Source organism: Pseudomassariella vexata (assembly GCF_002105095.1).
Source record: "Pseudomassariella vexata strain CBS 129021 chromosome Unknown BCR38scaffold_18, whole genome shotgun sequence".
Lineage (NCBI taxonomy): Eukaryota > Fungi > Ascomycota > Sordariomycetes > Amphisphaeriales > Pseudomassariaceae > Pseudomassariella > Pseudomassariella vexata.
In genome coordinates, this window is record NW_024467973.1 from 707,198 (window position 1) to 730,141 (window position 22,944).

At 49.5% G+C, this 22,944-nt stretch overlaps 6 protein-coding genes across 6 annotated transcripts; 3 read left to right on the top strand and 3 right to left on the bottom strand.

Moving 5' to 3' along the window:
* Nucleotides 1–1,475: 1,475 nt before the first annotated feature.
* Nucleotides 1,476–1,625, top strand: BCR38DRAFT_316389 (uncharacterized protein; the record flags this gene model as incomplete). Its single annotated transcript, XM_040854705.1, has 1 exon — nucleotides 1,476–1,625. A coding segment is annotated over one exon (150 nt), but the record flags the coding sequence as incomplete, so codon positions are not given.
* A 4,052-nt stretch (nucleotides 1,626–5,677) lies between these two features.
* Nucleotides 5,678–8,265, bottom strand: BCR38DRAFT_449018 (X-domain of DnaJ-containing-domain-containing protein). Its single transcript, XM_040861260.1, has 3 exons — nucleotides 7,702–8,265; nucleotides 6,319–7,619; nucleotides 5,678–6,262 (listed from the first exon to the last, which is right to left on the bottom strand). Exons 1-3 carry the CDS (start codon nucleotides 7,805–7,807, stop codon nucleotides 6,071–6,073), a joined length of 1,599 nt encoding a protein of 532 aa, XP_040711047.1. The 5' UTR covers nucleotides 7,808–8,265; the 3' UTR covers nucleotides 5,678–6,070.
* A 604-nt stretch (nucleotides 8,266–8,869) lies between these two features.
* On the bottom strand, nucleotides 8,870–10,525 carry BCR38DRAFT_501695 (NAD dependent epimerase/dehydratase). Its single transcript, XM_040864847.1, has 3 exons — nucleotides 9,999–10,525; nucleotides 9,563–9,945; nucleotides 8,870–9,512 (listed from the first exon to the last, which is right to left on the bottom strand). Exons 1-3 carry the CDS (start codon nucleotides 10,057–10,059, stop codon nucleotides 9,063–9,065), a joined length of 894 nt encoding a protein of 297 aa, XP_040711048.1. The 5' UTR covers nucleotides 10,060–10,525; the 3' UTR covers nucleotides 8,870–9,062.
* An 850-nt stretch (nucleotides 10,526–11,375) lies between these two features.
* On the top strand, nucleotides 11,376–12,900 carry BCR38DRAFT_354032 (isoprenoid synthase domain-containing protein; the record flags this gene model as incomplete). Its single annotated transcript, XM_040856842.1, has 3 exons — nucleotides 11,376–11,443; nucleotides 11,506–12,721; nucleotides 12,772–12,900. 3 exons carry the CDS (start codon nucleotides 11,376–11,378, stop codon nucleotides 12,898–12,900), a joined length of 1,413 nt encoding a protein of 470 aa, XP_040711049.1.
* A 1,034-nt stretch (nucleotides 12,901–13,934) lies between these two features.
* BCR38DRAFT_413814 (uncharacterized protein) lies at nucleotides 13,935–14,915 on the top strand (the record flags this gene model as incomplete). Its single annotated transcript, XM_040858872.1, has 1 exon — nucleotides 13,935–14,915. The coding sequence occupies one exon, from the start codon at nucleotides 13,935–13,937 to the stop codon at nucleotides 14,913–14,915; it is 981 nt and encodes a 326-aa protein (XP_040711050.1).
* A 1,836-nt stretch (nucleotides 14,916–16,751) lies between these two features.
* Nucleotides 16,752–18,158, bottom strand: BCR38DRAFT_354136 (subtilase; the record flags this gene model as incomplete). The annotated part of the gene is made up of 3 exons (XM_040856851.1): nucleotides 16,752–16,921; nucleotides 16,983–17,481; nucleotides 17,547–18,158. The coding sequence occupies 3 exons, from the start codon at nucleotides 18,156–18,158 to the stop codon at nucleotides 16,752–16,754; spliced, it is 1,281 nt and encodes a 426-aa protein (XP_040711051.1).
* Nucleotides 18,159–22,944: the final 4,786 nt, after the last annotated feature.

Consider the following 22,944-nt stretch of genomic DNA (forward strand, 5'->3'; position numbering starts at 1 on the left):
GGAAGAAAGGAATGAAGGAAGGAAGGAAGGGCGGACTCGACCAAGTCTACATTATAACCACAACACTTTGGCATCATATAGCAGTTTTTTTTTAAATTTTTCGAGTTTGACAGAGATTTTCTTATCGATACCCCTTCTTATTTTATGAATAGCCGGATACTAGAGCGGTTTCGCTTCGAGCCAGAAAGTCCCGTCCCCAGTCTTTGGCCAGAAACGGGCAGATGGGTGAGATGAGGAGATGGTACGGCCAACGATAGGGTTTTGGATCATATACTACTGATCAAGATCCATGTTCTCGAGAAGTTGGGGGGTAGGGAGGCAAGTGAAGAGAGAGGACATAGGATAGGACATAGGTATAAGAAGTTAAGAAGCCATTTTGATCACTCTATTGATGTGCAGACGGGGGATCTGCAGATGCCATGTCGTCCGTTCTAGTCACCTCAACTGCCAACGCTGCCCCTAGAAATTATTATGAATGCCATGCAAGCATAGCGGCATCGACGGTACATCCCTATTCGCATGGACGCCTGAGCTCCAGTACATGATCCACAACTCGCAAGACAATATATCATGAATGGCCGTTTGTGCATGGCCCCTTAATTGAGTCCTCGGGCCTACTCAGTCTGGCATAAGGGAGCCAGCAACCCATGCTATGCTCCCAAAACCTCTAAGAATGTTGCGGTGCCGTAGTAGAGGCTCTACGTTTCGTACAAACTAGGCAGTGAGCACAACATAATGATGCTTCCTACTATAACTATCCGTCATAGATACTGGAGAGCAACTTAGAGAATGAAACCATGATATCGAGAACATTCCATCGCACCACGACGAGGTGCGTCAAGCTCATTTGGCAGGCCATTTGGAAGCAATTGCATTACCAAACTTCTCGCCATGACAGACTTGCAATTCCAGCACCTTAAGCTTCTACAGAACCGGGTCTCTAGGTGTTGAGTTCTTAAACCGTCTTACGGGCAATGGCAACCCGACTCGCTTAACTACCTCCTTGCGAATCAGTAGCCCTTGAACCAAGCCCGCAGTGTAGTACGGCTTCAATGTTGTCATGTCTCGAGACTACACCATTTAGAAAGCGAGGCTTGACTATCAAGATAGGGGGCTAAAATTTCGCACAAATTACATTGTGACCCATTGTAGCCAAGCTGTGTAGTAAAATTACTTTCAAAAAGTCTGGCGCACACCGACCCCACTTTCCAACGCGTTCGCGTCAAATTCAATTTACCACCTAACTACACCAATATTTCAATTAGCTACTAACAAATATAGAAAATACTCCTAGAAAAGCGCTTGCGCGCATTCTAATCGCCGATCACCAGAGAGGCCGAGAGTACTCTCTAACCGTACGTGCTACTATGGCCGCCTGGCGTACAGGCGGCTTAAGTATACGTGGGGTTGCTAGCCGATTCGAATATTCGCCGTCGGTGGTCACGCGTAACACTAACCGCCTACAAGACACGTAATCATTCACCTCACGACACCGTAGCGGCCGGCCGAAAGCCCTTACTATACGTGAGGCTCGTTATATTACTAGAATAGTACGGCGGACCCCTAGAATTAGCTGGGCATTGCTATCAAAAGCGGACCGCGAATATATAGGCCGTTCCTTGAGCCGGAATACTATCAAGGCCGCCTTCCGGCCACATAACCTACGACATTGGAAGTCGTTACGACGTATATAGCTAACGACTAGAGCTGTTACTTAACGTATAATCTACCACCGCACTTAGAAGGGTAGAGAGGCGGAATTAACTAAAGTACGTGCGAGTGACACCGGGGGGTCAGATTTAGTGATTTCTGAGCTAACTTCTGCTATATTAATAGGGTATCTTTACCATCCCCCACCACCCCACCGGTAACCAAATTAGCAGCACCTACACTATAATTACTGTCACGACCTGGGTTGCATCGCATTGGTATAGACCTCGATTAGGTGCTATCGACGAAGATTCTACTCTAAGGAGCGAAGGAAAGAAGATGACAACTTAGGTTTGAGGGAGCGCGACTAAGTCATCCACGCTTGGCGGGGCTCCTACAAGGGTTATGATTGGCTTCCCATCTCACACTGCCACGGCAGGTGTTCCAGCTGTAAGTCACCTGGTTGTAGTGAGTCTGCGAGGGTTGACCGTCACAATTACTTCAACTTCAATTATACGGATCTTAATAGAAATTGAAGCCATTTACAAGCCGATTGCACGAATAAATAGCGAATTGAATAGAGTTTTCAATTTAGCATTTTAGAAAGGTTACACGATACTCCACATCGGTACTACGGAGTTCCAGCAGCCATAAAATTCTGATTCTACTACTTTTGAGGCCACGATGCCCCTTTGACTATTATTCTATAAGTACTACGCTTCAGTACACCAAAATGCCGCGCCGTAGCTGGACAGAGGACCAGATAGTGTCGAATATCACGTGTGTCCAATCGAGTAGTCAGAAGTGCATAAGATTGTATTATGAATGAGGTGTATTGTTCTCTGTGTTCTATTCTCGCGAACTCCCGTTGCTCTGCCCTTTATAGATTCTTTCAGAAATGTCGGAGGTGCATTGTTCAGGTGTCTGACCCCGAACTTCGGAGTTACTTTCGGGAAGAGGGGTTCATTTCGCCGTCTGAACTTCAAGTGACACTAGTCTTCTCTAGTGCCATATTATTTCTGAACCTAGGAACCAGGTGTTCTATCTGACAGATAGCTGAGGCTATTCTAGATGTTACCGATAATGTGTTACGAACCGTTGGCCCTGAACCAACATTATAGGCCCGTCGGCAGGCTAGGTGGATACAGACGCTAGGATCACGGGACCCCACATCGGAGGAAGGAAAGGACCGATAGGTCACGTGATCTACAGGGGTGGATATGTTGGACAACCAATATATCCAAGTGGGGATCAGTGAAGGAGAGATGGGCATATAAGGGACAGGACTCCCAGGCATTTCATAGATAGACAGTCTCTACTTCAGTGATCAATCTAAGCATCAATCTAACCCATTGGTGAGGCAAACTGCCTTGACGACTCTATTCCCAGTTACCCTACTCGAATACTTCAGTTACCCAGAGCCCGATACTCCATACGTCAGACCCCGATATTATTGCTAAAGGACTCCGCAGCAGGACTTACTTACTAGCACAAACCCTTACAGACTCTTTAGTGGTTTACGCAGCTATACTATTAGAGGTTTCGTTACATAATGGCCTGTCGCAGTACAAATCCGCCCAGAAGCATGGAGTGCCGCAGCAGACCCTTCCGACAGAATCAAAGGCAAAGGGTGGCCAGACAACCCTATACCGACCAGCAAGCGGGTTTCTATAGCCCAAGAAAGCCGTATAGTCGACTGGATCATCAGACAAGAGTCCTTGGGATATGCCCCTACGCACAATCACGTACGCGCTTGCGTTTCTACACTTCTGGCTCAACAAGGGGATACCAACGAATTAGGGAAGAATTGGCTCAACCGATTTGTCTCTAGACATCCAGAAATTTGTACCAAAATGGGTAGAAAGCAGGAGACAGCTCGATTCAACTCTTTTACACCAAAAGCCGTACATTGGTACTTTGATATCCGTGAGAGAGAATACGGCTGGATTAAGCCAGAAAATACAGTTAATGTCGATAAGGGAGGCATAATGGCTGGCTTTGGTAACTATCTATTAGTCTCTTAGGCAATTATCTATGCTAATTACTATACTATAGGCCTTGACGGGCTCGTATTGGGGAGTTCTGACGCCCAACAGAAGGCTATAATTAAGAGCTCACAGGGCCGTAGTTGGACTACCTTTATTGAAGCCACTACAGCCGATGGCCGCCTTCTAGAGCCAGGTATAGTGTTTAAGGGCAAAGAGCTCCAAAAACAGTGGTTCATTGACCAATTCCGAGAGATCTGTCCCCACTGGCACGTCACCAAATGGCTGGACAGACAACCATATAGGCCATCAGTGGCTTATTGACGTATACTTGCCTCAGACGCAGCCAGCAGACCCCTCTGATGCTAGTCTAATTATACTAGATGGCCATGGATCCCACGCCTCTGTAAGTCTTCTAGTTATTGCAGTATAACTGTACTAACTGGGCTATATAGGATGAGTGGATGACTACGTGCTTTATGTAAAATGTATACTGTTGTTACTTACCGGCACACACTTCCCATGGCTTACAGCCAAATAACAATGGCCCCTTTAACGTATTGAAGTCAGCCTATAGGACAGAAGTCAGTAAATTGGATAGAATGACGGATGCGGCGCCAGTTGATAAAGTCAACTTTATCCGGTGTTATAGTACTGCACTCAAGGCTATAACCGATAAGGTCATTAAATCTGGCTGGAGAACTACTGGAAATTGGCCAATTTCAAGGGCCAAGGCACTACGGCATCCAGAAATCCAGGTAGATGTTGATAAAAGGGGCACTCCACCGCCGCCACAAGCCCCTGGACTTGACAGTGATTCTACACCCCGTACGAGCCGTCAAATCCGCAACTTTGCGAACAAGTCAAGCCCAAATAGCCGCTATAGGATACAGAAGGTTGCCAAGGGGGTTGAAGCCTTAGAGGCAGAGTTGGTAGCCGAACGCACTAAGGCTACGGCATTACAGGAGGAACTAGACCGCTTGAAAAGGGGTAAAAAGCGCAAGTCACTGCCAAATCCGAATCGCCGTTTTATAACAGTATCAGAAGCACTAGCTGCAGGGGAGCCTATACCGCCTAATAACCGTCAAGAACCAGCCAATAATGGGAAAGTTGTGGAAGTTGAGGATGAAGGGGTTGATTCATCAGAATCAGAGGCTACGGCCGATGATTTGCCGGCCGCTGTAGTCATACGAAGTGGTCGTACAGTCAAGAGGTGGCGATATTCTTAAACTCCATAACAATAGCTACATAATGGTATAACTACAGTATAAATAGCTTCAATATGTACGGAATTATGTGTAAGTAAAAATGTAGTGTTTTTGCAGTATTGTGCTCAATTAACGTTACCGGTGGGGTGGTGGGGGATGGTAGTAACGAATATACGATCCAAAACGCGACGAATTCTAGCGCCGGCTGGGTCTAGCGAATGCCAAATGAGCGATTTGACAAGCGAATAGTTAATTATATCGATAACGGCAAGCTAGCTATTGGTATTATGATCTGGGGTACTATTTATAAGTGTGGGCGGTCCAATATCGTCATTATCGTCATTATGGCGCGGGATTCCACCGCAGCGCGACACGGCTTTTCTTCCCGGTCATATATATGGACTCTAGAGGAAGCCTTGCTACTAGTGTATACTCCTAGCACCTTTTTCCAGCAAGATAATGCTAGGATACATACCTCTAAGGCTTCACAAGAGTGGCTAGAAGCCCACGGCATATGGACTATCGATTAGCCCGCTTATAGTCCTGATCAATCACTAATCGAGCATATATAGCGCTATATAAAGGCTTACTTACATAAAAAGCACCCTGATATATACCTTCTAACAGATAACGAGGCTAATAGAAAGACGCTGAAGGACTGGATCCGGGAGGCGTGGTGGGCAATTCCACAGGCCCTTTTTGACCGGCTGATCGACTCTGTACCTAACCGCGTTAGAGAACTACGTCGCGTACGAGGCTAGTATACACACTGTTAAAGAGGAGAAATAGAGCATCAAGATACATATATTATTATTAAATTGAATAAAGAATTGCCTATGTAATTGACCTGAGAACTATAGTGTTCAATATTAGGATTCTCGGAAGTGGGGTCGGTGTGCGCCAGACTTTTTGAAAGTAATTTTATCGTGAAGCTCTTTGATCTAGTGTATTGGCGATATCACGTTCAACTTATGGGAAGACACGTAGGGTACGATGTAATGGCCTGTGTTATTCCACAATTACTCTGTGTGCCTTCTAGCGCAGGTAGGTTAGGGATGAATTGGGAGGTATCAAACGCAGATATATGGACATATTACCCGAAACCTCCAAAAAGGGGTCACCTGTCTATTCTTAACAATAGTCAGGATCAAAACATCCGTCCACCTTCCGATCAGTTAAACGCCGCAGGAAACTTGGCACGGCACAGTTTGCTCTCGGGAAGTGCCTCTATGCCTTCTCCTTGGGCAGATTGCCTGGTTCAGTCGCTTCGCTTGCCGATGCGGCCGCAGATACCGAGCCGTGCTTCTTTTCCTTCTCCTTGCCCTTCTTCTTGGACTCCTTGTCCTTCTTGATGGCTGCTTCAGCAACGAGCTGTTCGAATGCCATATACTCTCCCTCCTCCTCGGGAGTCCGCTGGGCCTATTTTCTATGTTAGCTATCAAAACACAACCAATGATGCTCAAGAGGGGTCCTACTTTGGAGCAAATCTCGGCAATAAGAACGAGCGCCTCGGCCCGCTCCAGTCGCTTGTTGATGGGAACCTTCTTATCATTAAGAAGGTCATCACATACATCTCTCAGGACGCTCTGGATCTCGAACTTGGAACCCCGCCACGCGGCTGTCAATATCTTGCCTGTGACGCGGCGTTCGTATTCGACCTTCTTCTCCTCTGTCCAGTCGTCACCACCTGCCTGCTCCATGCGCGCCATCTCCTCCATAGTTTGCTGGGCGTCGATGGCGGACGAGATGGTGTTCCACGTCTCCTTGACCAGAGCGCCCTTATCGCGTATGCGGCTGAAGAAACCAGTGATACCGAGGAATTTCTGCGACTTGAGAAGAGCAGTAGCTTTGCTCAGGTACACTTGGCCGATTGCGTGTAGAATGTCCAGACCGAAACTCTCCATTTTCAAGTTCTCGATCTCGAGCCGGACCTTCTCTTGGAAGGCCCGCGTTACGTCGGTGCCCTTATCCGTCTCGGTCCACACACTGATACGGTCGAGCAGCTTCTGGGACAACGTCTTGACACGCTCTTCTCGGATCTTGGCGCGTTCGCGTTCGTAGGCAGCAAGTTGCTCGCGTTGTTCCTTGCTAAGGCCACCCTTCTTCTTTTCCTTCTTGCGCAGCTCCTTCTCCTCCTCTGTCTGTGATGACAAATGCACATCATCGGATGGCCGATCCATAATGGCTGGGCGGATGGGAATCGCATGTCGGGAGGGGGTAGATCTGCCAGAAGCGGTGTTCGGTGATGTGCCGCGAGGAGGGATCGATGCCGTCTCGGAAGCTTTCTCGGGGACTTTCTCTGCTGCTGCTGCTGAATATGCAGTTGACGCCTCTGCAGCTGTCTTCTCCGATGTGCCAGCGGCAGCCGGCTTGGTCTCTGGCTCATCCTCTACCGTGACCGTCGGCGTACCGGCCTCAGCCGTCTTTGCGCTTTCACGTAGAGCGTCCTCGGTACCGGGGAATTCTGCGTCGCCACCCGCTGCCGCCTCGGCTTCGGCTGCCGCTGCAGCTTCCTCCTCCTCGCCTGCCATGGTGATGTCCATAGTCGCAGTCAAGTCCTTCATGAGACTGATCTCACCAATCCAGTCGACAAACGCATCGCCGCCAAAAATAGTAGAGAAAAACTCGGCGGGATCAACAAAACCCTCGGAAGGCTTTGCACTGTCTTTGCCATACTTATCGTAGGCTGCGCGCAGGTCTTTATCGGATAGGACTTGGTATGCCTCTCCTATGGTCTGGAACTTCTCGTGAGCAGTTGGATCGTTCGGGTTCTTGTCTGGAAGCGGGAGTTAGATCAGGCCCCAGACAGCAAAGAAGTGGAGAGCGCGGGGCACGGTGGTCATGATCGCAGCACTTGCCTGGATGATGGACTATAGCAAGTTTGCGGTAAGCCTTCTTGATTTCGATATCCGTCGCAGTTGGCTGGACGCCTAATGCGTCGTAGTAGGTGGTATCGACGACCATGGCTCTAGATTATCGCGGTCTGACCCGGCGGTCTAAGGCAGACTGAAAATTGCAGGATCAGCTGCTCGAGTCAAATATGTGTTGCGGCGATCCACTGGTGACGTAGGAATATGCTGTCTGCAATGTAACCGGGATCCAGGGCTAGAGATGCAATGTCGACGTCTTGAACAGAATACGTAGATACAAACTCAACCTGGTCGCAAGAAATATTGGGGGGTGTATGATTGTTGGAAGCTCGAATGACGATTGAAGGCCCAGGAAAAAACAGGTGGGGCCACTTGATTCTAGCCGTGTTACCTAGGCTTCGACATTCCAGGGCTGGGCAGTTAGAATACAGGAACAAGCCAGTAGTACATTGAATCGTTTCCAGTCCAGTGAATTCCTTAAAAATTTCGGCCAGTAAGACAACCGTTTGGTCTGAGACCAAACAGGAAAATCCGTAGTTGATATACTAGGACTTGATAATCGAGAATGCCACCGTACCTTGGAGCCCAGGGGGCTGTTTGATACTTGATATTTTGTGTACCCCGACAGGTCTACTTTTTTATCGATTGCGAGTCGTTCTCAACCTCTAAGAATACATCCCTCTGTCCTGGTTACGCGGCTGTCATATACTCTCGCCTCAGCTTCTAGCAGTGATGCTGGAAGACATGCCAACAAGTCAGAAGACCGAGAACCTCCAGTCCAAAGAAAGAATCCATCATGTTACCCAAAGATTGTCGGTTACTCGAGCATTGGAAAGTTGCTGCAAAACATGACGGACGGAAATCCCTGCTGCCCAGTGCATGGTAGCTTCTGATAACAATGCGGGGTATATGAGGATCCCCGCCATTGCTATCTGAAGAGGATGGGAAAGTTGGACGAATACCGGGGCTTGGAGAGAGTGGAAATGGCATTTCAATCTATAACCTGAGTCCTTCGCCTGATGCGAACTGACAAGACAGGAGCCACTCTCTTACTCATACTGTGGTATATTGTAGGTTTCAACTTGTGCATCTACCTTATTTTTTGTTTGAATTGTGTTTGAAGTCTTCTTTCATCAACACGTCTTCAATGTCCAATAGGCAATTTACCAAACACAGAATCATCCACCAAATCGAAGCTCTGGAGCAGTCCAATATCATGTTGACCTGACCTGCGTCGTCCATGCATTTTTGCAAAGTGTTCTATATCCACGAAAGAAATTGTGGCCCCACGTCTCAGCCTTGTGCGGCTGCATGCAGCTTGCATGGGGCATACCTATACCACTGGCTTTTTATTGAACCCCTGCAGCCTTCATCCTCTCAAAGCACTTCCTGTATGCTTCATGGACCTCCGGAACGGTGTAGTTGTACTCCTTGAGCTTGTTCTCCAGCTTCGTGGTGTCCAGCAGGCAGTTGCTTCGGCCTGCCTTGATCACCTTGGACTGCTCCTCCACCGTGAAGTTCTTCCATGTGAAGTCGGGTCGCACAATCTCCTTGAAAAGAGAGAGAACCTCGTTGTGGCTAATGGCACCGGGGTTTGTAAAGTTGTACACTCCCGTGTCCCTGTTCTCAGACATGAGAATCGAGGCCGGGAGCAGATCCGTCAGGATGGTATTACTGTTGGGGATATCGACCACTCGATCATACTTGCTGATCTTGGTGACGAAGTTCCGGGGGTGTAAATCATCGGAGACGGGCATACGAAGGCGGAGGATCAGGCAGTTGGTGTAGTACTTCATGATCTGCCACCTCGTTAGCCCACATTAGTCACCCAGGCTCAGTATCTGCTTACCTCCTCGACGTGGCCCTTGGTCTCCGAGTAGAAGCTACCCTTGAAGTTGGCCGGGTCTGTCTCTTTGTATCCCGGGCCACCAATGGGGTGAGTATCATCGTAATGGTAAATGCAACCAGTGGCAAACACGGTGCAGTGGATGTCGGCCTGGGAACACAAGTCGGTCAAGTTAAGAGTTCCAATGACGTTGGATCGCATTGTCTCCTCCTTGTGGTCCTCGCACCAATCAACATTGGGCCGCCCAGTGCAGCCAGCAGCGTTGAGAACGTGAGTTGGCTTGATCTTGTCTAGCTCTGCCTTAACTGCTTCTCTGTCCTCCATTCGGATCGTCGTCATGTAGACTTCCTTGCCCTGCTTCTTCAGTATGTTCTCCAGATGACCAGCTGTTTCCGTTGGTCAATTGGCCAAAGTTAGAGGGAACGCGATATCAACTCACCCACCCAGCCTCTACCACCCCAGATGAGAAATCTGTTTGCAGCAGTTCCGTTGGACGCCATGATGTGCGATGCGTGATGCGCGATGGATGACGAGGTGTAGGTTTTTTGAGAGATGTACAAGGGAAGAAGACGGCAGGGAAATCACCACGGCGCCCTGAGGAAGTCAAGGCGGAAGATGATAAAATGGAACGGCAGAGAGAAGTAGGATGGAACGACACAGAGCAAATATGTGAGACTTGAAGTGTTCTAGTGCTGTTAAAGGGTCGCAGCTTCCTTTGAAGTGGCGGCCGAGCTTGTCTCTAATAAATTTGGCGGGGCGCGTACGTGTACAAGATGAACCTGGCTCATCTGATGCACGACTCGAGCAAGCACCAAACATAAATATATGCGCCTAGAGTGACATTGGTGTTAACAGCTTTGACTAGCAACACGGACAGATTCATGAGCATTCCAGAGTGCTGTGTACATTCAACCCACACCTTCGTATCAATTCAGCGTCGGCAATCTTATGCGTCCAGCTAGGTGCTCCGAAGCTGCCGGTGTACAGGTGTTAATCAATGTCAAATACCCAACTAGAGGTTACTGTGTACCCCTTTATCAGTAGCTACTCTGCGATTCATCATTGCACCTGTGCACACCAGAAACACCATAACGCCAAGTTTAAATTTGCGCGATGCTGTCGTTTAGTTCGGGTCTAGATGCGAAGGTCGATTCGGCTAGGGCTAGACTGCCTGCCATTCAAGAAGAACATTAGTATGTTTGTTTTCAGGGATCAGGCACGTCCTAGCAAGCCCTGGAGATGCGTTGAGGCTGCCTGCAGCAACCCCAGTCCTCAGGAGCCCCTCAAAACTTCGACATGGGTTACATTTAACTGCAACTCTTTGACTGGGCAACCGTACGAAGTACGACACAGGCATTGGCCAATTACTCAATGCCCTTGTGACTTGCCATTGTCGGTGATGACAGGTCTTTGGGTCAATCACCAACTTCGTGGCAAGCCCCTTGCTGATGATATGATGCGAGCGCAAGCTGTGCTGTTGCTTGAAGAAATTAAAGGTGGATCATCTCCGCGTTTTTAGACGAGCCCAAAATCCCATCCCCAATGATCGATTGATTCCATAAGACGAAGAAGGACCTACGCACACCCATTCTCGTGGCAGCATCCTTCATCCTACGACTTCTTACTGCAATAACAATTACTATTTCGTACCTCTCATTCACTTCCCTTGCATTCCAAAAGTACTCTGGTGAAGATATTGTCACTTCATCATTGATGCGCCTGCAGTTTTTGACATTACTGCTTGTCTAGCCCTCTCCTTTCTGGTGCAAACTTTAGTTGGAGCCCTACACGTTGCGACTTGCAAACCACCGCCAAAATGGTTTCAGCCAAAAGCGCGATCTATTATGCCTTCCACCCTAATCAACTACGTTCCATGATACAATGGTGAGCTACTCAAACGGCATGTCTCGCACTGCTGTCAATATCTAACCTGATTTTGTCAACAGGAAAGTCTGGCACGAGCCCGTTCACACACGAGATCAATCCAAAGAAGCACCCACCCTTACATCATGCTTCCACTTCCTCAATTTGACGAGTCGCAGCTTCGCGGCCGTCATCCAAGAGCTGAACTCTGACATGCTCGTTCCCATCGCCCTCTTCTACTTGGTTCTGCGTGGACTCGATACCATTGAAGATGACATGACCATCGATGCCGACACGAAAGAGCCGCTGCTCCGTGACTTCTACAAGAACATGCGGACCGAGGGCTGGACATTCAATGGCAACGGGCCCATGGAGAAAGATCGCGAGCTGCTGATTCACTTTGACGTCGTGGTCGCGGAGCTCCAGAAGCTCAAGAAAGGCTATTACGACATCATCGAGGACATCACCATCAAGATGGGCAACGGCATGGCCGACTACGCCCTGGGTGCCGAACACAAGGATGGTATTGAGACGATCGCGCAGTACGAGGAGTATTGCCACTATGTTGCGGGCCTTGTTGGCGAGGGTCTTACCCGACTCTTCGTCGAAGGAAATTACGCGAACCCTGCCCTAATGGATCGTATGGAGCTCACAGAGAGCATGGGCCAGTTCTTACAAAAGACCAACATTGTCCGAGACGTACATGAAGATTTCCTGGACAAGCGCCGCTTCTGGCCCAAGGCCATCTGGAGCAAGTATGTCGACAAATGGGAAGACATTTTCGAGCCCAAGAACAGGACCTTGGCGCTGCAATGTAGCTCCGAGATGGTGTTGAATGCGCTCAAGCATGCTGACGAGTGTCTGTTCTACATGGCCGGCATTCGTGAGCAGAGCGTGTTCAACTTCGTGGCAATCCCTCAGTCCATGGCCATTGCGACGCTGGAGCTGGTGTTCCAGAACCCCAAGATATTCGACAGCCATATCAAGATCACCAAGGGCGACGCCTGCCAGCTCATGATCGAGTCGACACAGAACCTGAGGGTTGTATGTGACACGTTCCGACGGTATGCGAGAAGGATAGCGAAGAAGAACGACCCAAGGGATCCACATTACCTCGAGATCAGTTCTGCATGTGGCAAGATCGAGCAGTTCATCGAGACGTTGTTCCCGTCTCAAGATCCCAAGAAGGTCGCATTGGTGCAAGATGCCAAGAAAGACGAGGACAAGATGGATCCTTGGGAGGGCTTTATCTTGATTGGAGCCGCGATACTGGTCCTATTGCTGGTTTCAGGACTTATGGTAAGTGACGTCAAATTATGCTGTAAGATGGAACACTAACACATGGTCAGATTGGTGTAGCATGGGCATTCGGTGCGAGGTTCGATGCCATGTTTGACAAGACGTGGACGCAGCCATCCGTCTTGCCCGACCCATCAACACCTACCACCATGGCGTCAGTGACCCACGGAGAGTTATAGTTGCCGAACTCACATCAGGGGTTTGAGTGTGTTGCCTTTCGTGTTTATATATTGCTCTCGTCTCTTTGATTGCGGAGAGTTCGAGACGCTCATGCTGAGCTGGTTTCGAGCGAGACGAGAGGTTTTCACGTCTTCTACACTTTATGCCTTCGATGAAGATATGGGTTGCCAGTGCCCGGGTCTGCTATTTTCAGACAAAGTACCACTAATATGACTAATAATACTTTACGAGCCTGCGCAGCAGGGCGACGGAAAGGCTTCATTCACCATGTTCTACACGCGACGTTGTGATGCGTACCTATGATTCAAAGGGAGAAACTCCTAGCACGGATGTCAAATTACAATCCAGTCCTTTACGATGACTGAGGTTGTGCCGAGAAGTGCTGATATTGAACCACACATCGCGAGTAGTACCGACCTTTACTAAAGGTCGTAGGCACACGTCAGTTTTAAACCCCTTGGTCTTGTCCGAAGGGTTTGCTGCCGTGGATCGCGAACATACTTTCATGGCCCATTTGGGATGCTTGCCATCAGTGACTTCTGTATAAAATGCCCCAGTATCTGATGTAGTCCCGTGGGGAGCAACAGTAGACGAACCACTCCAAAGCGATGATGACCGTGTGGTACGTCCCTGGTGCACTCCAGGCGACAATGGGATTCGTCTACAGCACGCCTGAAGTATTTTGGCAACCCTCGAAGACTTGAGGCAATGTACAGAGCATTTATGGTCAGCACACAACGTGTTTCGGGCTGCATTTTACGATATTATGTTTAATGGTGCATACTCGACTCTCTGATACCTATAGTTCGGTTACTGTTGGCACTTACAAATCATCCAGGTGGTTTGTATATTTCAACTTAATGCATCCACTTCTCTCATAACATGTGTTCGTTATCGTCAAGCTAGTCTGCTTTCGACCCAGCACGAGCCTTTGCTACTCTCCCTTTTCTCTAGTCCCGAGTCAGTGGAACATCGAGTTGACAGCCACAACCACTTCTTGTTCCTCCATGGCGAAGTTGCGCGACCTTGTTCAATGTTCCAAGTTCGCCATGCCGGCGTCAAAGGGTTCGGCATCTTCGCATCCCGCCAGATAGCACCTGGAAGTCGCATCTTGGCGGAGCGCCCTCTCCTTCTCATTAACAACAACAAACCAGACATCCTCGCTGCTGCGCGAAGGCTCTCTCTAAAGGACCATAAGACCCTGCTCCGCCTCTCCCTAAACGAGACCAAGCGCTCCTCCATCGCGAGCCTCCTCGTTGCGGCATGGAAGTCTTTCCCCGCCATCATGGCCACCAGAGAGGTCCGTGACATCTTGAACATCTTCTACAACAACAACTTTGCCCTCTCGGACGCGGATGGCACACGGGCTGTATTTCCGACCGTGGCGCGCATAAACCACTCGTGCGTACCCAATGCCCAGGGAAACTTCAACGCCAATCTGCAGAGCTTCACCGTCCATGCCCTAAGGGATATTGGCAATGAAGAAGAAATCACCATCTCGTACTTACACGACGAGCTGGCGTTGCGTCAGGGACGGCAGGCTAGCTTATCAGAGGGGTACGGCTTCACGTGCGCGTGCGAGCTCTGCGCGGGAAGTGCCCAGCGAAGGGGCGAGAGCCGGAAGAGGCGCGTGGGCTTGCATGAGAAATTGGCCGTCTTTTCTGCGGAGAACAAGTCCGTTCCGGTGGAGAAGCTGGAAATGGCAACCCGGGAGCTGAGGCTGATGAGGGAGATTATTGAGGCGTATGAAGGGGAGGGTCTCGCGGGAAGGGAGATCGCGTCGCTGTACTCGGCGGCGGCGGGGCTGGCGGTTGCGTTGGGCGATCATGGTCTGGCGCTCACATTGGGGGCTAGGGGGTTGGAGAGGGAGAGGGATGCGGTTGGCACGGATAGTCCGTTTTATGAGGCTAGTCGGTTGGGGTTTAGTCGCTTGGAATTTGGGGAGGGGGTTGGACTTGGAAAGAGGCTGCATGAGGTGCGGGACGAGGTGCTGTCTTATGCTCCTTGGACCTGATGCTACACGCTAAGCCTGGATAAACCCTAATACGCGGATGGGGGACTTGTTCTATACATATTGACGGAGGTCTGATCAGGAACTGCCGGCATCTTGTTCATTTGACATATCAATAGCCTAAGTATACCTACTGACCCGAGCCACAGCAAGACCACATAAGTATTATCAGGTAGGTGTATCGACTATCCGGATGGACCGAAAATGGGAATGTGCTGAGTTGTCTAACATGATATGGAATAATGTCGCCTAGTATGAGAAGACAGTTTCTTACCGGGCCGGTTTCTACAACCTTATAATAAAGCTATGTGTTCAGTTTGGTAGTCCTGTTGTAGATCGGTTGCAGCCTTATTGAGTCACTACTACTCTGGTGTAACTTTCTCCTTGTCTTAGTTTCCCGAGGTCGTTCTCGGGCTGGATTTCACCGTGACTGTATGCTGTGGAGAACTAGGGTTCAATCAATACAACGGTTTTCGAAGACGTTTGCGAACCTGGGGCCTGAGGAGATTCGGTCAACGAGTTGACTGTTTGTGCTCGAGCGTGAGCTGGTGACAAGGCTGGAATTAGCAAATATCCCCATTAGCGTTTACCGAGTCGGACTCCTACGCGTCATCCGGATCCCTCGAAACAAGAATGTTGGCAATGTCTACGTCCACTCGTCATAATACCTACGAGCCTATTGAAGTATGTTACATTCGGATACAGGACCCTCAGTCAGAGATATTTCTACCAGCCGGCCTCCCATTTCACCTTTTCCTAGTCCCTCTATCCGATCCAACCGCCGACAGGGGCTCCGCTGTTCACATCACCTCGTCTCGTGTTGGTCGCGTGTCATTACATCCCCCGCAGCGAGGACCCTCTTTGCTCTCCCGAAAAGAAAGAACGGGAACCTCAAAACCGAACAACGAGGAAACAAGGAAGATGGACGACATGACCTCCTCCCGCATTGCTTTGCCAAGAACCGCAGAACCGGTCGGAGCTGAGGATGCTGGCAGCTTGGCGGTTTGGGGGATTTGTGGTTCTGTCTCTAGATTTTCTGGAGACTTCTGTTTGATGACTATGACTGCGATTGATTGACACACTTGCCCCACCTCCCGTATGAAGATTATGTATGGAAGGGGCCGAAACGAGCACCTCCAAATGCTTATTTTAGGTAAGTGGGATTCTTTGGGTTATTCAGAGTCAGACCAAGTGGAGGCTTGTGGGGGATGGAATGGGATGGGATGGGATGGGATGAAGTTGTAGAGTTAACGAAGTACTGGAGATATGGAAGGCAAGAAGGTTCACAGGGTTGCTGCGCATGGAGTAGAAGGGATCTGGAAGGTTTCAAGGTTATGCTCTATGCAATACTCAGCACATGGGATAAATTCGAATTTACGACAGGATGAGACGACGTTTGGTTGTATCACGAACTAGCCATTAATACCTTGATTTTAAAATTCATGACCTTTTCATCACTGCTATTGCGTCCAAATCAATACCGTGACCGTAATTAGACCGTGACTTGGTTGTCAATTATGGATATTGATGTGTTGTGATATGTACCTTAAACAATTAAGTTCTACCGCTGGGGAGGCCCTTGTATGCAACTAATCCACACTTGGTCTTCTACCAAGTCCCATTGTATCGCTAGTAGGTCTATTGCAAAAGAAGATGCTGCCTGTGGCTCCGATCACTCGTAACTCCGTTCCAAGAAAACTAGGTTTTGGTGGGTTCCTCGGCATGTCCTTTTGATATATCTAGTGGTAGATAATAAGTGCGTGCTGGAACGGTGATGATGCACGATGCCGTGTTCCCCCTTTCGCGTAATCATATGATATGCAAGAAAGCAAGCCCGCTTTACAAGTTGCCGTTGTTGGCGATCAAATCGGTGGTGTCGGCCTCGTTGTCAAGAACGGTAGCCCCGCTGTCGCCAGCGAGGGCCTTGATGCGATCAGAGACGGCAGTGACGTCGGTGATGCTCTCAAGGGACATGAGGTAAGCGGCAAGACCGGCGACATGGGGGGAGGCTGTCGTCTTGTTGTTAGCTTCAAGTCCTGCATGAAATTTGTAACGGTGGAATTGGCTTACCCATGGAAGTACCGGATAGAACCTCGGTGGCGGTGTCGCTGGTGATGCCCACACTCTCGACATCGACACCAGGTCCAAAGATGTCAACAGATGTGCCAAAGTTGCTGAAGCTGGCCTTAGCATCCGTCGTCTGGTCGATGGCACCGACGGTGATGGCGTTGGGGGCAGATGCCGGGCTGGTATTGCCGGCATCCTGGTTCTCGTTTCCGGCAGCGACAACGGGCACGACACCGGCGGCAGCGATAGCCTCGACGGCGTTGTTGATAGCCCGGGACCTGGAACCACCCAGAGACATGTTCATGACGGCCTTGCCAGCGAGTCCCTCAGCAGAAGCGTTGTTGGCGACGAAATCCAGACCCTGCAGAACACCAGAGTTGGTGCCACCACCATCAGCATCGAGCACCTTGACGCCCACTAGGTTAACGTTCTTGGCGACACCAAAAGTAGCACCACCAATAGTGCCAGCAACGTGAGAGCCGTGACCGTTCTCGTCAGTGTCCTAATGTCCCCAGTTAGTGATTTACTCTGACCGTGTCTCATTCCGGTGTTAGTGAAATTACATACCACATCGTTGATGAAGTTGGCACCCATGACAGCACGTCCCTGGAACTCCTCGTGGGTCGTCATGATACCAGTGTCCACAACGTAAGCCGTGATGCCCTGTCCTGCCGAGTCATCGAAAACATAGCCAGCCGCGGCCGAGCTTGCAGTAGCAGATGCGCTAGACAACCGGATGAGACCGCTAGGAGCGTTGGATTGCGACTGCAGTGCCAAAGCCTTGACATAGGTGTCGGCCTCGACAAACGAAACCTCCTCAGCAGCGTTGATCTCCATCATCATCAGGTCATCTGCCTCCAGAGCCATGGCGTGCCAGCCCGACATGGAAAACGTGCGAGTGCTGGTGGACAGCAGCTTGCCACTGAGACTCCGCTTGCCAATGTTGCGCTTCTTGATAGCGGATGCCACACTCATCTGGTGAGCAGCCACCACGTCGTCACCAAAGGTCTTGTTGTACACCACGATGTAGGCGTTGGGCACAATATCGGTGGCGTCGACGTTGTCAATGGGGACACCGAGGGTCGAATCCCAGGTAGCGAGGCCAGTGGTAGGAGCCGCATTGACCAAGGATGCTGCAACGGCAAGCACCGAGGTGAAGAGTGTGGTGAGGGGCGCCATCGTGAATAGACAGTGCTCTGAACGGAAGTATTGGTTTTTCTATGGTACCAGCCAAATCGAGAAACGGGGAAAGAGAGCAGTGAGCTTATGTCTTTAAAATTGCGAATAGAGAATCGAAGGGTATCAAATGTCAAACTGCGTTGAGAACGAACGGTACACAAGCTCCAGGCAAGGGACAATGATGTGGGTAGTTGAACAAACAAATAGAAGAATGCAGAATGTAAAAATAGTAAATAGATGGATGACAAGAAATGAAGTACCTCAATTCCCCTAATGCAGGTACTGCCGAATAGAAACGCTTTTTAAGATGGACAACAGCTGGATGGAAGTCAGGAAATATAGCTCGGTATCTCTCCTTTAAGAAATCTCTTGTGCAGGGCCAGATTAACCAGGGCCCCCATAAGGGCCGTAAGGGGGCCCGACGTACGATATTTCGTACAGACCTAGTTGATAGCCGGCATACGTACATTCTCGGAATAGCATGAATGGGATCCTCACGACCATGTCACAACCCGTCGTTGGTTACGGAAGCATGCTGCAAGAGGTGCGGCGGCTTAGACTGCAAGGGTGACGCGCCAAGCCGTCACTTAGCTCGCCAAGTCAAACCTGCCCCTGGGAACGCCGGGTACCGATCCACCAACGCTAGCCAGTTTGCCCTTTCAACCGGTTTAAACTCCAGACGATAACGTGTGACAGCCGCATAGCCATAGTGCAGCGTTGAATTGGGCAAAAAGTAAGGTTGCTGCACTGTACTATAGTTGCCGGGCTCAACCATCAGTGATTTTACGGAATGCTGGCAAGCTGGGGTGAGGCAATAATGTTTGTAGAGGAGCATTTGAGCGGCTCAGGTGATGGGCGGGTGATACCTAGAGAGAGCGCATAGAAGGTCAATGGTAGGTTGGGCCACAGTTAGGGGTTCGGCGTGCGGCAGGTGGGTGCCGACTTGGACGATCTCCCACGACCAGCGATCATGGACTCTCGGCGAGAGAACGCAGATGCAGTTTGTTTTCGTTACAGGTCGCACCGAAAATATGGGATTTGAGCTCGTCCCTAGACATCGAGCTGCAGCGGGCCGACGATAGAGTTGGTGAAATGCCCACCATCATCGTTTTGGTGAGATACTGGCTGTCCGTCTGATGGAAAATTGACCAGGCTATTTCGGTCAGCTAGGCGTGACCAGGTTACATATTCGACGCGCAAGCTGCGGATGGCAGATTCACGGGGCAAGGCTAACGACAAAAAAAACAGCAAAAAACGGCTGTCAAACTGGGACGCGTCATGGCGCACTAACATCGTTCCTCGCAAGGTCGTAATTGGCCTGCGCCAGTCTGGAATGCAAGGGAGGCAGCCTGGAGAATCTCTGCCACAGTGTTGGCCAGGTCACGCAGTTTCTGCTCAGGGAGAACCTCCTTGGAACATCCCGCCAAGTCCAACAGCCACGCATGCGTTTGGGTATTATGGGTTCGTCTGGGTTCGTCTGGGGAACCCGGGCGTTAGAATCCTGGGTGATGATTGCCCGCGACCCCGTCCTCAGGATTTGAAGGAAAGCTGATTCATGGGACAACGCAGCGCACCGGTCCTTTGTGTAGTCACTGCGGAAAGAGTCTAGCCGTGATCATCGTCCGTCAAATTCAACAGAATACAATAGGACCAATGAACAAGAACCGAACCTGAACACCAAAACGCAGGGTCATGGTTGGGTGGGTGGTGGAGCGCCGAAGCGGAACATGCCAACAGCCTCTCAAAAGAGCCGCCATTTGCTCACGAATTCCTGCACAGGGCGGCAGCTAGGGAATAGACGCTTTCTCAGCTCAGGGTATTAGGTACCGTTTAATTGTCCGAGGTCCCACAGAACAGAAACAACCTCCTTGGTTCTCAGGCCGACACGCCGTTTCAACGTTGCTCAACGCTCATTGGCTTTTCGACTAGATTAGATCAACTGAAACCAGAGACACTGCATCTGAGCTGCACCCGTTTGGGACATCGTGGGGTATTTCGGCTCCAAAGACGGCCCATACACACCATACAAACCATGGGACGAAACAAAAAAGAGGAATGCTCACAGAGTTGCAGAGTTGTGACGACGCAAGACGGCAGCACCGCCAGTCGGCTCATCTTCTTGACTCGCGATTGGGCATTGCAACTTTGGCCGTGAGTTAGCCGGCATGCAACGTGTTTGGCAATGCCGTTCGGTTATCTAGATGCGGTCGGTCACCGACGGCGAATCAGTTGAGATGATCCCACCTGCGACCGTGGGCTAAAGCCCTCACAGTGTTTATCGTCAAACTCAGTGCCGGTGACTCCCACCAGCCAATAACTAATCAATATGGCCGGCCTGTTATCCCGAGGACAAAGCTGATCACGGGAGGCTCTGATCAGAATTTGCCGTGAGGGTAAAATTGCCCAGGAGCATATCTGTGGAGCTCGATCGTCTGTATAACCAAAAAGATATTCTTGACTCAGGGCACGGGCATCCTCCTTGGCTTCAACTCTAGTCTGAAGTTGATAACCTTGTTTTTTTTATCTTGTTGCACTTCACTCTGTTCCTGCATGTCATAGCATCCTCCAGCTGACCTTTCCCTGGACACACAGCCGCTGCCGCAACTGCTGCCATGGAAAGTCGGCAATGACAAGACCCGCCGTACTGTCGGGAACCTTGGAATGCATGCGTCCTGCATCTCATCGTCATGGCAAGGCTCATCCACGGCTACTCCGCATGACGGTCATGTCCCTGGATATTTATTTGGTTCTCAAACCCCTCGCATTTCAATCGAGACTACAGTTAAGGTGACCATAGACCCCCCCAGTTGAGCCGACCATGACCTCACGTGATGTTAAAACACTGGGTCCAGGTGACCATAGTGGGGTAGATAATCCCTCTATTCTTCTTAGTTGAAAATATGTGAAAATCGGGTCTAACTGACCATAGAATCGAATTTGAATTGAATTTGAATTCCGATTTCGATTCGATTCGATTCTGCTTTCCCTAGTAATAACCCGTTATCCGCTACTTCTTCCTCGTAATTCAGCTAATCGTTCTACGTAACGATACCGTCATACAAGGATATAGTAAGTATATTTCTAAATTAACTTCGAATCGATTTTAAGTTAATTTTTTTAGCCCTAATATTACTTCTTTAAGGATAGTATTACTTACGTCGACGGCACACACTACTGGCTACTTAGTATACTACTATTCGAGTTTAACGACGTAAGTTGTGACAGGCTGTGCCTGATATGGGATCCGGAGCTGCAAGGACCGTGCGTCCGGATCCACCAAAGGAACCATCGAGGGCACACAAAACATAGTCCGTGTTCCCGGGACAACTCGCATATTTTACTTTCCTCCTCAGTTAGATAATTAACAGTATTTGGCCATGTTGAGCTGTATAGTTTCGCAGTGAGCCCGTCACATAAGTACTATATAATCTAGGAAGATAAAGTCGTATTAGCTATTAGTAAGCTCTATTACCGTATACCTACTACTTCCGGTAGTATACATATAACTATAAGTACGTACCTCTAAATATAGAGCGGGTATTTTAGATAATAGGGAAGATATCTGTAGTAGCTATAGTAAAGATAATATAGTAGAATCGATTAAGAATCGATTTAGAACTAATTAGAGAATAATTTCGTTATATTTGGACTAGAGTTACTAGGAAAAATCTCTACGGATTTAAAAAGAAAAGTGTGCTTTCAATCATTCGGGTTATGCCGAAAGCACCCCTTTATCTGCTACGATCGCCAAGAAGATCTTGATTGGAGAGCTCAAATGTCGTTATAAACATCGGCTTACTTACAGTTGCGAGATGGTCGTCCAAAAAAGCCATATCTTGAGCCCGTGTCGACGAGATATTCCGAGTTACAGGTCCGTGTGTCTTCTTAACTTGACAACTAGACAATGATTGTCTCAGCAACCTACGCTGTGTTTATTCCTTCCGCATTTAAATTGAGGGAGGGCATGTGTCGGCACCACACGAGTCGTCAACGAACCTTGGCCGGCGCGGTGTGCTGAGGGTTTGATCAATGCGCTGGTAAATACATAGCAATGGGTGATCGTGAGCATCACCGAGTGTCGCGCATCCCGTGTAACACAAGATGACATTGCGTAGGTATTGCCGTTGACGATCGTCCAGCTCGTATGAATTGATGTAAGCAAGGAGCGAATAAAAGTTGGTAGACAATTTCAACAAGCCCCATATCGGCTGTCATGCACGCCACTCCGATGGGCACCTGCCTTGAAGAAGTTTCTGCCCATCACGTAAAGACGAAATATTTCGATTTTTTATGGCGGCATTCATGGCTCAGCTTTCTGTGCCGCTCGTCGGTCTCAATGGATACATACCATTCAGAAGAATTCAAGACGTGTGCTGAGCACAATATGCTCGCTTTGTCTGGGTGGTGTTCGCCGCGGGTTTGGATCCAATGTTGCCCTTGCGTGATTTGACTGTTGTCGTGTTTAGGTGCGGTCCCCTGGTGATGTGGCGCGTACTTGATAGTTTGGTTGATTACCTTTACGATTGTTGTGATTATCATGGCCCATGGGGCCACTTTCGAGATGACCCAATTGCCAAGCGGTCGCCGCTATTGAAGCATGTGCTATCGGCCTGCCTACGAATTCGCTAGACGAAATGATAATGCAATATAACGTGGAATTAAACCCATGCAGAGCGTTAGTCTAGAAGCTAATGGTGGCAAGCGCCCGCTTAAGCCTGGCCCGAGCCATGGCACCTGGAAACTGCCATGCTGGCCATGTCCAGTCCCAAGTGAAGTTGCATTGCCT